The following is a 12950-nucleotide window of genomic DNA, read 5'->3' on the forward strand; positions in this document are numbered from 1 at the left end:
GAGGGGTCAGTAATACACTTTTGAGTCACTTTCTGGGCTGTGATTTCCTTTGATTGTCAGTAGCCTACTAGATGTCAAGTGTGTAAGAGGGACTTTTCCAGAAAAAGAGAAAGAAAAAGAATCCCCTTGCACGATAGGTACAGTGGTATATTCTGGCTGGTAATGCAGGGCATTTTTTATTTTTAATTTTGTGCCTGTGTGTGGTAGGGGTGGCACGGAGTAGAAGGGAGGCTGGGTGGGTGGAAGGTAGTGGGGGAAGGGTAGAGGCTTGGATAATTGTCTAGGCATTTCCATTCAGCTGCCCTAGTGACAATGAAAGAAAGATGTACATGCCTTGGAACCCTTCACAGTGAATACCTAATAATCACCATGTCACCTTGGTGAGGAAGATGTCAATGTGATGTGCTTGGCACCCTGAGAAGTTGAGGCACCACTCTCATTCTTCCTCAAGTTAAGGCTCTTTGCTGTGGCACAGGGGCCTGCCCCAATTCCCTCATCCGAAACCCTCCAGCTTTTCAAAACACACGCTCCAAGAAAGGCTTAAATTTGTTTTGAGAGTTGTAAATCAATGTTTACTTCATGAAACGGAAGTCATGCCTCAAACATTTAAAAAAATTGGGGGAGGGGTAGGAGGGAAGAGTAACCTAAGAGACAAGAATCACAGGGAAGAAAGTAAAAGGGAAGTGTCATTCTAAACAAAATTCTGCAGCCTTCTGAATTTGGTATCCTCTCTTAAATGCCTTCCAGTGGCCATCAATCAGAATGCTAACAATGAGTAACAAATTTCTCAACAAGAATGTGAATATTACTAATATAAATTAATACATATGGATGTAGTCCTTACAGGTTTTTAGATTTGCTCCCATTAAATACAAATGTTTCTTTAGTAAGTTTAGTTTGAAAAATAATTTAAAAATTCAAAGTGATCTACTAGTTGTAATGAAATATCACGAGACCTGGTGTTGCCCTTGTGTCAATTACTGGAAAGAAAACATGCATACTGTAAACGTCCCCAAAATGTGATTTATTTCCTTTCTATTTTTTTTACTCAGGAACAAAGCACACATTAATGATCACAATATAAGTAACCCTTTTAATAGTTCATTCATCCTGTACCTACACAGTAGAAATTAAAACTATGTATATTATTTTTTAAAAATATAAAGTGTTTAGTTATCCCAGTTATTTTGTCACTGAGCATCAAATGTCTTAGGTTTTGTATTTACTTAAATGTTTATGTTGTCTGCTATTCTTTACTATAGGTTTATTAAAAAAATCACTTAGAGCATAATTTAAATTTTTTAATAAAAAAGACCCTATAAACATTTGACATCATCAAATTCAACAGATCTAGCTAGGAATCCAAGCAATAAGCTTAGACAGTTGAAGCAAACTTCCGTTATGGTCACACAAGTCCGTAAGTACACACATAACTTTGAATTATGGTAATAAGCACTGTAAACATGAATGCAATGAATTACAGTTTGATCTTTAATAAAAGACAATTACAATATAAGTTTAGAAAAAATTCAAACAGCTGTGATTTTTTAACAAATGATCCTGAAGTAAGTTTGCAAGCAAAGTATTTATAGTATTACAAACTCAAAATCATCACATAGAACTCGATATGTCTTTTTCAAATGTGTCTTAAGTCTCCCCATTAAAGTGTGAATTAAGATGCCGGAGGAAATCCACCCTGGATGTAATGGAGGGTGGGAAAACTGCTTGACAGAATTCACATACTCGAGGTATATGCAGTTCTGAGCCTGTGCCACTTTGTACCGATAAGTCACCGTCTTGACTAGGAAAAGGCTTCCAAATTGGCTGCAGGGAACAAACAAACAAAAACATCTCTTGTTATTTATATTTAAAATCAACTTGCACTGAATTTCAAATTCAAATTTTTTGAATGGGTTTTGTACATATATATATGTGAAATTCCCTAATATGAAAGTAAATTACCTTTCCAAAGAGTTAGTGTGAGACATGCCTTTATTCTTTTTCCTAAGAGGTGTTACAACAAAACTTTAGAATAACTTGAAACACATATCCATGCATTTTATCTTCACATATTTAAAAAATTTTCCAACTTTTAACACCAGCATATTTTAATACCCTTAACACAAAGGCAGTAGTTTTGGAACAACAATAATTGAGACTTTAAAAATTAAAGGTTTTACAATAGAAACCTTAAGTTGTAGGGCCTTTATTAATACACAGTACACTCACTAGACATGATATGTATGTACATACATTGTGATGAACAGCAATTCAAATTTCACCAGAAGCAAATACACGAATGTTGTTTTGATTTTTGAAAATAAGTGTTTTTCATTCCATTGATCAGTTTTTGAAATCTCAAATATGTATTTTAATATTAATAATTAATATTAATATATATTAAACATTCAACAAAATCTAACACGGGATTCATTCTTTGATTTCATGTTTTGCTCCTGTTAGTGTATGGATTGGCTTTCTTTATTCCTTTTTGTGGCTTAATAAAGTGAAACCTATTAATAGTTACTTAAAGAATTACAGAACACCATAATTCAATAAAACTATCTCCATTTATAAGCAGCACATAGATACCCTTAAGTAACTGAATTTATTCTTAAAAAAACAAACAAACTAGAAGGGCGAGGAAAAGCATTTAGTTCCACAGTAGGTGCTCAATAAATACTTGTTGATTGGAATATCTTATTTTCCTAAAGTGTTGCAAACCAAATTATTTTTAAAATTTGCTTTTTACCTTGCATAGATAAATTACCTTGACATAGCTAAATTCTGATAGTTGGAGGAAAATCACCTCAAAAAGTCAACTTAAAGAGACCCCTGTGTGCTCCTATTCCCAAAATGTTTTTAAAGTAACAAACTTTAGTCCAACACCTAATACAGTATTAGCTTTCATTTCCTCAACCAGTCTCTTTCATTCTAGTTAACTGATGATTTGAAAAAGCACACGTATTACTAATTGAAGTATCTGGATTTCATGACATCATTATCTTCTTATACACATTTCACTGGACAGCTGTGCACAATTGGTGTAAATACACAGAGTCTGTCTAAGCACTGAGATACATTCAAATATCAGTACAGAGAGTTTATAGTAACACTGACACAATTCCTTTTGTGAGAAGTGGTAATTTTATTACATAAAATAGTAACACTTGAAATATACACTTTGAAATTTGGAGTAAAAAAAATAATTTTTGGGAAAATCTTTCTTCCATGATAAAAGCAGTAATAATTTTGAGTAAGCAAATATCTAGTTAACTAGATTTAAATTTTACTGTTTGCAGTTTTTAAAAAAAGTACAACTGATTAATGTGTACCACTCTAATGGGAAATTGATAAGGATATAAATAAAAAGTTATGTTAAAGTAATTCTTATTAAGTTCTATAAAATAAAGAGAAGCAGACTTAGATGGAATTTAGCTTTTAAATTTTGTGAGCCTATCTTCTACTGCCAATTTAACTTCAAAGTCCATACTTATCCTTCTCTGTTAGAAACTATTAATTCAGATTTGATTTTTTCATATACTTCAGTTGGGGCCCCTATGACTGACTCAGCAAAAGCAGGAAAAAAAGAGTCACAAAGAGCAAAAATAAGCAGATATATTTTAGATTTTATAATGATAGCTGAATGTATTAAAACAGTGTTCAGTAATAATGATTGATAAAAAGTAAAAAATGATATATTTAACCATAACTTCACTGCTCTTTGTTATTTCAACTCAAAAATTTTATATTTATCATACTAGCTTCACTGATACAAATAAAATAGCAAAATATTTTTAAAAACCCATTTTAAGAAATATTCTTTCAATCTTAAAAATGTAACACAGCCTTCCAAACAAACTAATTTTGCCTTTTCTGCCAAAATATCAATTATCTAACCTTATGCCCCATGTCTTGTGACAGCTCAACACCAATTCTCCTGCATTTTTTAAGCTGAATACTTTTCTATCAAGTTGTAATCACATACCAGCTGTTTCCCTAGCTCTAGCACAGAAAGCAAATGCACAATGCAGGGTGCCATCTACTGAAACATGAATGCACAGACTAACTAGTAAAAGAACAAGCAAGAGATATATAATGGAGAAAAAAGTAACAGGCATTAGAACTGATGCACTTCACAGCTCCACAGGCATTCTACTTGCAATAAATGAAATTGTTTAATTTGCTTCATTTAGTAGTAACTATAAGACTATGATGTGAAATAAGGTAAAATGTAGAACGTAAGTGACTTTATAATTAAAGTTCATTGTCAGAAATGCCTCATTTTCCTCACTGCTAAAATATACCACAGCTTGGCTATTGCGTCCTTTGCATCCTAATTTAAAAGTCTATAGCCTATTAGAGTATTTATAAAGCCAAGGGGTATTCATCAAGTTGTTTAAGACAAGGAAAAATCAAACAAATGTTTGTAAGTTATATAGACATTTATACCAATCTGTATTTTCATGAGTTTTTATTTATTTTAACAATTATATATTTTCATTTGCCTTCAGGCATTAAATTAAAAAAAAACACAACAAACTAAACTAGAAGAATCATCCCATTGAGTACCCAAATGAAAAAGATGGTAGGAGTGGATTGTGGGGCTTTAAGTAGTCTGTGAGCTTTAGGAACATTAAAGTATTCGATTAAAATAATACAAATGAAGACACTATTAATAAATATATTAAGCTGCATGTTCAGTGGCAGATTAGGAACCAAAACTAAACCCTACAGATGTACGTACTGTATAACTGATATTAGTTGAAAGACGGATTACTTATTTTGATGAATAGGAATATGCAATACAATTATGAAAAATCATGAATCCTTATAAAGATGAATACATCTACACAAACTTCTTAATAGAAAAATACCATTTGTTTCACAGTATGAAATTTAACAAAGAATCCTGTTACAACAATGATGCTGAGTAAAAGAGGTTTGAAAAAAGGACTAAAAAAGTGACACACACTAGATATGGAGAAGGCTTACATGTATTTTAAAATGTGCCATAAATTTTAAGGTGCTTTATAATAGAACTTTACCATATAATTTCATGTAATTTATTATAGAGGTTGGATCTTTTATTGAGAGCTTACATTTGGCTAGTCATTAGTTTAAAAGTCCGATAACCTGAAAGAGATAGATACCTGTGCTTGTATGGCAGTGTGTTCATGCATAATATATTTGCTAATGCAAAACAGTTACCTGCTGTGGTCCTCGGACAGGTTTTCCTGGTGAATCAAGTGAAGGAAAAGGAGCATCAGACAGGTCCTGAAGAGGGAATGTTTTTACATATAATGCATTATGGTCTCCAGGCGGTAAACATGGAGCTCTATCCAGAGTTGTCCTGATACAAGTGTTTATAAGATTTGAGGATTTTATATTGTCAGTTGTTTTAAGGTTTTGTATAGCTGAGGCTATGGGGTCAATTCCCTGAATTTCAAATAAAGTTTCTTCTGTTTTAACAAAGTTTCCTGGGTTGTCTATGATTTCCATTTTGAATTTATCCTCACACACAGCCTCAGATGTGGCAGGACCAAGGACATTGGGTCTTTCTGGAGTACTATGTAAGAAAGTAGAGTCATTGTCCACAGGTGGAAACTTGATATTGAACTTAGAAAGAGATTCAAAAGAGGTGTCTTCCTCATCTCGGCCCAGTCCTCTTGGTGTGACAGATGTGATGCAGGGTGCACCTCTATTTATATCATCTTTAGTCTGATGCTTAAACAGGGCTTCTTGTTTATCTGTTTTATCGGTACACTGTACAGGCACCGAGCACTGTGTCTCTGCAGGGAAAAGAACATGAAAGCAAATGTCATATTCCAATCATTCTTAACAATCTGAATGTACAATTAGCTTTGGACAGATGAGTATTTTTTTTCTATTGGTATTTATAGCAACAGAAAACAACTGTGATTTTTTACATTTGCTACCATCTTACACAAAAATATTAGCAGTCTCCAGTGGGTGAACTGGAACATAGCTTATTAGCCATGGTTTAACTGCTTTGTCTTTTCCCAGGTCTTTAAGCTTTGCATCTTGTTCACAGTTCTACTGCTTTACAGTTAAAAAAAAAAACAACCTTGCTTATAGTGTATACATTTAAACATTTTGTCAGGGAAAGAAGCTAAAACTGTGAGCTTGCTTATTAGAAAAATAAATTATTAAAAAGGAAACTCCTTATTATATATATATATATATATATATATATATATTTTACAGGTTAAGAATCAGTATGAATTAGGTCATTTATTTCCCCTAATATCACTGTGTGACAAAGTATATAACCAATCAATTTAGCTACCGTCTACTGTCAGTAATCCATGTGAGGGAGTGATGTGTTGGTAGTGGTGGGGATGGGGGAAAGAAGACAGTGGAGGCAAAAGAATAAAATTTTGCAATGGATGATCAGCAAATTACAAGTGAATACATAATTTTCCCATGGATTAAAAAAAAGGCCCCTGAAGATAACAGGCAGATAGCAGGAAGATACCAGGGACTGTGTAGCTCCATTAGCTAGACGTCACTTATCCAACAAATTCAGCTCCCTAGGACATAGGCAAAGCTAACAAGTAAGTGAATTGAACTTCTCAAGAGTCAGAATGAGAGCCACATCTTCCACAGATATATGAATTTTGCTCTTATTCCCATTTTAGATTTATTCTAATAGGTTTGATGATGTTTCCCTAGCTCATAGCTGGTTAGAAGCAGCAAATTAAAAGGTTATGGATATGAGTTGCTGAATGCAGATATACATATCAACAAGAGCTCAAGGCAGAAGTGGAGACAAGAAAAACAAAAAAAGCAGACAGAACAATTCAGAAAACACCACAGTCTTGTTTACATCCAACAAAGGCTGCATTTCTCAATGAAAAACAACCCACCCAAATCAAAACAAAAAGCAAAAAACAATGATCAAAGCACTTTCCACGTTGATGATCCTGAGACATTAGAAAAAGCTCAGTTACACTCTACATGTTACTGCGTGAAGGCTGTGAGGTTGGAGGTTGGTAATGTGTGTATTTTCATTAAGTGGGCAAATGGTAAGAACTAACAACAATTATCACTTTAATAAGGTAATCATCAATGAAGTTGTATAATCACAAATTGAAAACTGACCAATGATGCCAGTTTAAGAACCTTGCACAGTGTCTGTCCTGCTTAGTTGCCACTTAACAAATGTCAATTCCTTTCCCTTCCTCTGGGTCTTGGCAGTTTCATGCCACATCACATTCCAAAACAGTGCTTTCTGTTTGGACATGACTGTAGTATACTGCAACCAACTTCTTTGGTTCCTTCTATTCTACACCTTCTCCCTTTCTTTAGTACACACATCTTCTCTGCTGGATTATTACAACAGACTTTGAACTGCTTCCTGCCTCTAAGTTTATCCCATATTCTTCATTTTCTACATTGCATCACCCCCTAGTTGTTTTGGTAAAGTACAAATTTGGTCTTGTTATCTTCCTGATGAAACTTTTTCATGGCTCTCCAACATCCTCAGCTGCAAGTCACCTCTCCATTCTCTCATCTTTCAACAATACCTGCCTTAGTCCTTACTCCAGCTATAACAGACTTAGGGAGAGTTCTTCATAATAGACATGCTCTCTTGTTTTTGGGTCTTTGCATGTGCTGTGCAGACTGCCTAGTGTCCCCTCCCACTACTGTTTGCCTAACCCTTATTTGTTCGTCATTCCTTGACTTAAACATTGATATATCTGGATGGTTCTTCTGGCTTCCCAAAACTGGTTTAGGCATGTCTCTTGGGTGCTCTGTGGACTAAACACTCAATGAGTGTCAATGAAAAGGAAAAGAAAGTAATACAGAAATGTACAATTCTACTAACAGCAATTTTCACAGATTATACCTATTTATTTAAAAGTAAAAATAAAATTTTAACAAAAGAAACACAGGGATAATATTAAATATACTTTTTCCAGATGTATTATGAAAATCACATTTGAAGTAGTTCCTTTATACTTTTTTCCTTATATCTTATTTATTTATGAGAGAAAGAGAGGGAGGGAGAAGCAGAGGGAGGGAGGGAAAAAGGGAGAGAGGGAGAGAAACATGGATCTGTTGTTCCACTTATTTATGAATTCATTGGTTGTTTCTTGCATGTGCCCTGACTAGGGAAGGAACTACTATCTTGGCCTGGGGACAATGCTCTACCAGCTGAGCTACCCAGCCAGGGCTCCTTTATACTTTTTTCAATGTAGTGTTTTATCCATACAAAAACCTAAAAAGGTATCTTTTTCCAAAATATCTCTTTTTTCTATCCCCTTTACTGCTGTCAGCAGCATAGTATTTGATATTTTGGTTTCTTTTCGGATCCAGAAAAACTTCACTGGAATCTGTAGCACAGTAGTTCTAAAACATTTCAAGAATAATATTATATTTATTGTTTGTGACAGTTAATATAAAGTATAAGAATAATGTTAGGAAGCAGGTTTAGTGGGGAAGAAATTGAAGTTAAACACTCAGTGTTCTAGTTGACAGATACATACTAGATTTAGATCTGTGCAATTTAAAAATGGTCAAGGTATTAAGCCACTGATAATGGGGTAAAGCCAATGAATATATCACTGTTGCAATGTTTTGATAAGATGTTGATGTTCAAAAAAGTATGTTTATGAATTCTAGGTACTACATCTCTATAGTTAGTATCTTTTAAGTAAAATAATTCTATCACTTCAGAAGTACTTAGTGTTTTTAGTTGGCACAGATTATCAATCTATGATGAAAATAACAAAAATTAAGATGGAAGAATTAAAGTTCTTTTTTGGAGAGGTAGGAAGAAGGGTGGGGAAGCAATAAATTGTATCTATCCATGAAGACTGTTTTGTTTTTCCAATACAACATGGTGTACCTTTTCTGAAAATAAAATGGCAGAAAAAGCAAAAAGTGAATTTACACTATAGAATGACTTCTAAATAGCCCAGATATAAAAGCTATAGAAAATGGAAAGTGATCTTTAATTAAAGGGGTGTTAGCACTGGTGCAACATCTTTCAGAGTGAAAACTCTAAATCACACCTCCTGGGAATTTTCGAATATTTCAAATCACAAGGGTAAAGGAGAATTTATCATAAGTGATCATTTTACTTTCTTACTTTCCTTTTGTTTACAGAAGTGCTTGGTAGCCAGGTTCAATCCCCAGTATGCTGCTATTCATATGAACTACTGATGCAAACACCAGGAAGCCAATCTGAGGTTTTAAGAAAGGGTAGAGCTTTTAAAAACACACTGAAATATATGTGTAAGACAGATGCTGTTTTTAAGTAATTTTTAACACTAAATTTGTATTTTGTGCCTCCAAAAGAACTGGCCTCATAAAACGTACAATGTTTGGTTCTCAACCAAATTACAAGAATGTATCTATAGTGTTAATTAACTTTCAGACGGTATTTAAAACAAGCCTGATGTTATAGTTTACCTCAGCTCATATACAGTTTAGCTCAGCTCATATATTTAAAAACAAGCCTGATGTTATAGTTTAACTCAGCTCATATATGGTGATACATTTCAAGGTTGCTTACTGACATAAGAATTAACGTTTTATAAGATCCCTAAAGAACAACTGAAAACTTTGGGATATACTTTATATTTATTTTATATTTTTTCCACAGTGAAACTTTTCATTATGATGATTAGTAATAGTGTCATTCCATTTAATCTAATATTTACCAAACACAAGAGAGAGGGAAAAAAAGCCAGTAAATTATATAATGTAATACATTACAAAACTTCAATAGCACTTACCCATTATAACTGGTGTGAGGCCTAAGTTAAAGATAATTTGGTACTTAAACATTTAGAACTATCTCCATAATCAACAAGAAATTCCAACCAATAAAATTAATATTATCAATAAGATTAATATTACATTACATTGAACCTTACCAGTTGCAGTGATTGGGACATTAAGTTTGCTTAAGTGGTCTTTTTGAGCTTTTGCTAGCATGCATATTCTATGAAATTCTTCTTTCAGATCCCAGAAAGTTTTCTCTATATAACTCCTAAAAATAAATCAATATTTAAAAATATAAGGCTATTTCTTCAAATATTCTTTAATCATAATTAAACTAACATAGCATGTTAGTATGTACCAAAAAATAATTATTGACAGGTTAAAGTTAAAAAAATGTTTTCAACTCCTAGAAATGTTCTCTAAAACAATTCTAATGTTTGGAGGGCCAGGTACAAAGTATCAAAAAATTAAGACTTCTAATACATAAACATAGGGCAGACTAGCATATCTGCTTATTCATATATCACACTTATGCTGGCTATCACATTCTCACATTAGAAATTTCAATGCTTTGACTTTTGTTCTCTGTAAGCCTGTTAAGCAAAGGAAAATTAAATATTCCTCACTCTGATAAGGTTCATATTAAGAGTCATCTGTATAAAACAGTGTGGCCATAATACTGGGTTGGATAAAGAGTCCATTTGGTTTTATCTATAAAATAAAAGACATATTTTTCATTTTTACCAATAACTTTACTGACTTGCATATTCTGAGTATATGGCTATCTCCCATGCGGTATAATGTTGATTGTTCTCAATGTCTTGATTTGATTGCTATCAACTTCAACTGGTCTACCCAACCATGGAGCATTGTCCAGTGTGAAATCTCCAGGATAAAACTTCGCAAACCACTTTTGACACATTTGATCAGTCACAGCACCTTCTCCATACACTACACAAATCTTTTTTTGTGTTCTTAGTTGCATTTTTCCCATTCTTGAAATATACTAATAAAGCATAATATGCTGAAAACATTATATATTTTCTTCCATCTTCCATATTAAAATGTCTACACAAAAATTCACCGATTTTGATGTTTTTTTTTAAAAAAATGCCTGCTGATATGACAGCTGTCATAACAATCTAACAAAATTATTTCAAATAAAGTTAGACAACTGAGCATTACTAGACTCATCTTATAGATAAAAACCAAATGAACTTTTTGGCCAACTCAATACTTGGTCTATTGAAATACTAGCACTTTAGAGAATTCAGTTTTTAGATTAACCTCTGGTATTAATTGTGTAACTCATTTAGGTCATTTTCACATGGAGGAGCCTTGGGTTGGTCTTGTCTAGCTCTAAGCTGCTGCTATTTTCTTCAATTGCTAAAATTTAAAAATATGTAAATAAGAATATATTTCAACATTTATCATTTTTAGAGTTGGCAGAAAAAGGATATAGACCTACCTTTCATGGAATAAAGGAATGCCAAGACTCCTTGGTGAAGTTTCTTTTCTAGGAGAAGAAACCTCTTGTCTTCTTTCCTTAAAGATACAAAATGATTACCACTATAAATTGCTTCTAAACTCAAGTGAGAATAGGTTAACAGAAAACAATGAAAAATTTATATTCTTCATTGTAAAATAAGTTTAAGTAGTCTACAGATATGTATACACACATATATGCATATATCTGTATATGGTATATGTATACACACATACACATATATGTATATGTACATATATAGACACACGATAGATTTTTTTCCTTTAAATGAGAATAAGGGAAAAAGGAAAACAAAGGGAGAAAAATAGGATGAAGATATAAAGTATTTCTGTCTGGTACTATTTTCAATACTGATAATTCAAGAAATTTCCTCAGATCCACCTAACTAATCAAAATTGCTACTCTGATCACCAGTAGCACCTGAAATGACCAAAAAGTTTAGGGAAAAAATATGCGTGTTTGTTTACTTCTTTTCTAGTATTGGTGTATACATTTAAATCAATGTCTTTGTATTTTGTTAGAGATTCTTTGCTGAGGAATGCGGCTGTATTGAGGAAGAAAACCAAGCAACGGCTCCTTAGCATTTAACAAACATTTTAAAGATAGTACAATTATGTATTTAAGCTACTTTAACACAAGTTCTTGCCTTTCACTCCCACCCTGTGGCTTACACTGGTATTACATTTACTCTGACATTTAAAAAGTCAATACTGAAAAACATGATATAATCTACAATATGGTTTGGATTTTTTAAAAAAAATTTAACCATACCTAGAAAACTCTGTGTACCTTATAAAGCTATAAAATGGAAAATTCAGAGATCTGAAGTCCTAATATTATACAATCATCAATTATACTTCAGCCAAAATAATTTTGGTCTTAAAAGTTCAAATTCAAATAAGTGGACATTTATATTTAGTGACTTTTACGATTTTATTCAATTAAGGTCATCGTATCTTTTATTAAAACGAGTGATTTAGTGTCCCAGGTTCGATTCCCAGCCAGGGTACATTCCTGGGTTGCAGGCCATAACCCCCAGCAACCGTACATTGATGTGTGTCTGTCTGTCTCTGTCTCTCTCTGTCTCTGTCTCTGTCTCTCTCCCTCCCTCCCTCCCCTCTCTAAAAATAAATAAATAAAGTCTTTAAAAAAAATTTTAAAAAATGAGTGATTTTGCCTCATTGTTTCTTATCATCTGAGTACATCTCCCTTTAATCTTGTTTTCTGAAATTTTCTTAGGAGTTTCTTTCAATTTCTTAGGAGTCTCATTTCTTCTTTAAGAAAAAGACTTGATTTTTCTTTGGTTTCCTTAACATCTTCTCCAGTTTATTTGAGTTTATAGCTCTGTTGCAGCTTCTTATAATATACCTTTTCCAGATCTTCTACTATATATTCTAATACAGTATTTCCTAAATATCAGTGTTTCCTTAACATTTCCAAAATAGAGTACCACTTTACTTTTGTAATTATGTAGTCAAAGTGAGGTAAAATAAAGATCATTTACTGCTGCGTATTTTTTGTCTGACCAACAATTAGGCCATGCTTTCCTCTGGATTAAAACTGCTTTGCTAAGCTTATAAAGCGGTCACATCAGCAAACATTTTCACAGTCACAGTTTGTTTTTAAAAGTGGTAGACAAAGTTTTTCTTTAGTGTTATGTGCAATTAGAACACACAATGGCTTTTAG

General features: G+C 32.9%; 1 protein-coding gene across 4 annotated transcripts in view; it reads right to left on the reverse strand.

Annotated features, from left to right (window-relative positions):
• Window positions 1–1001: 1001 nt before the first annotated feature.
• Window positions 1002–12950, reverse strand: part of TANK (TRAF family member associated NFKB activator) — a 90644-nt gene continuing 78695 nt past the window's right edge. For all 4 annotated transcript variants that reach the window (XM_036023397.1, XM_036023398.1, XM_028509276.2 and 1 more), the window contains 4 exons: window positions 11225–11301; window positions 9909–10024; window positions 5212–5792; window positions 1002–1824 (listed from right to left, as the gene is read on the reverse strand). In XM_036023397.1, coding sequence (XP_035879290.1) covers window positions 1648–1824; window positions 5212–5792; window positions 9909–10024; window positions 11225–11301 — 951 coding nt within the window. In that variant the 3' untranslated portion in view covers window positions 1002–1647. The remainder of the gene's footprint in view (window positions 1825–5211; window positions 5793–9908; window positions 10025–11224; window positions 11302–12950) is intronic.

Source organism: Phyllostomus discolor, chromosome 4 (genome assembly GCF_004126475.2).
Source record: "Phyllostomus discolor isolate MPI-MPIP mPhyDis1 chromosome 4, mPhyDis1.pri.v3, whole genome shotgun sequence".
NCBI lineage: Eukaryota > Metazoa > Chordata > Mammalia > Chiroptera > Phyllostomidae > Phyllostomus > Phyllostomus discolor.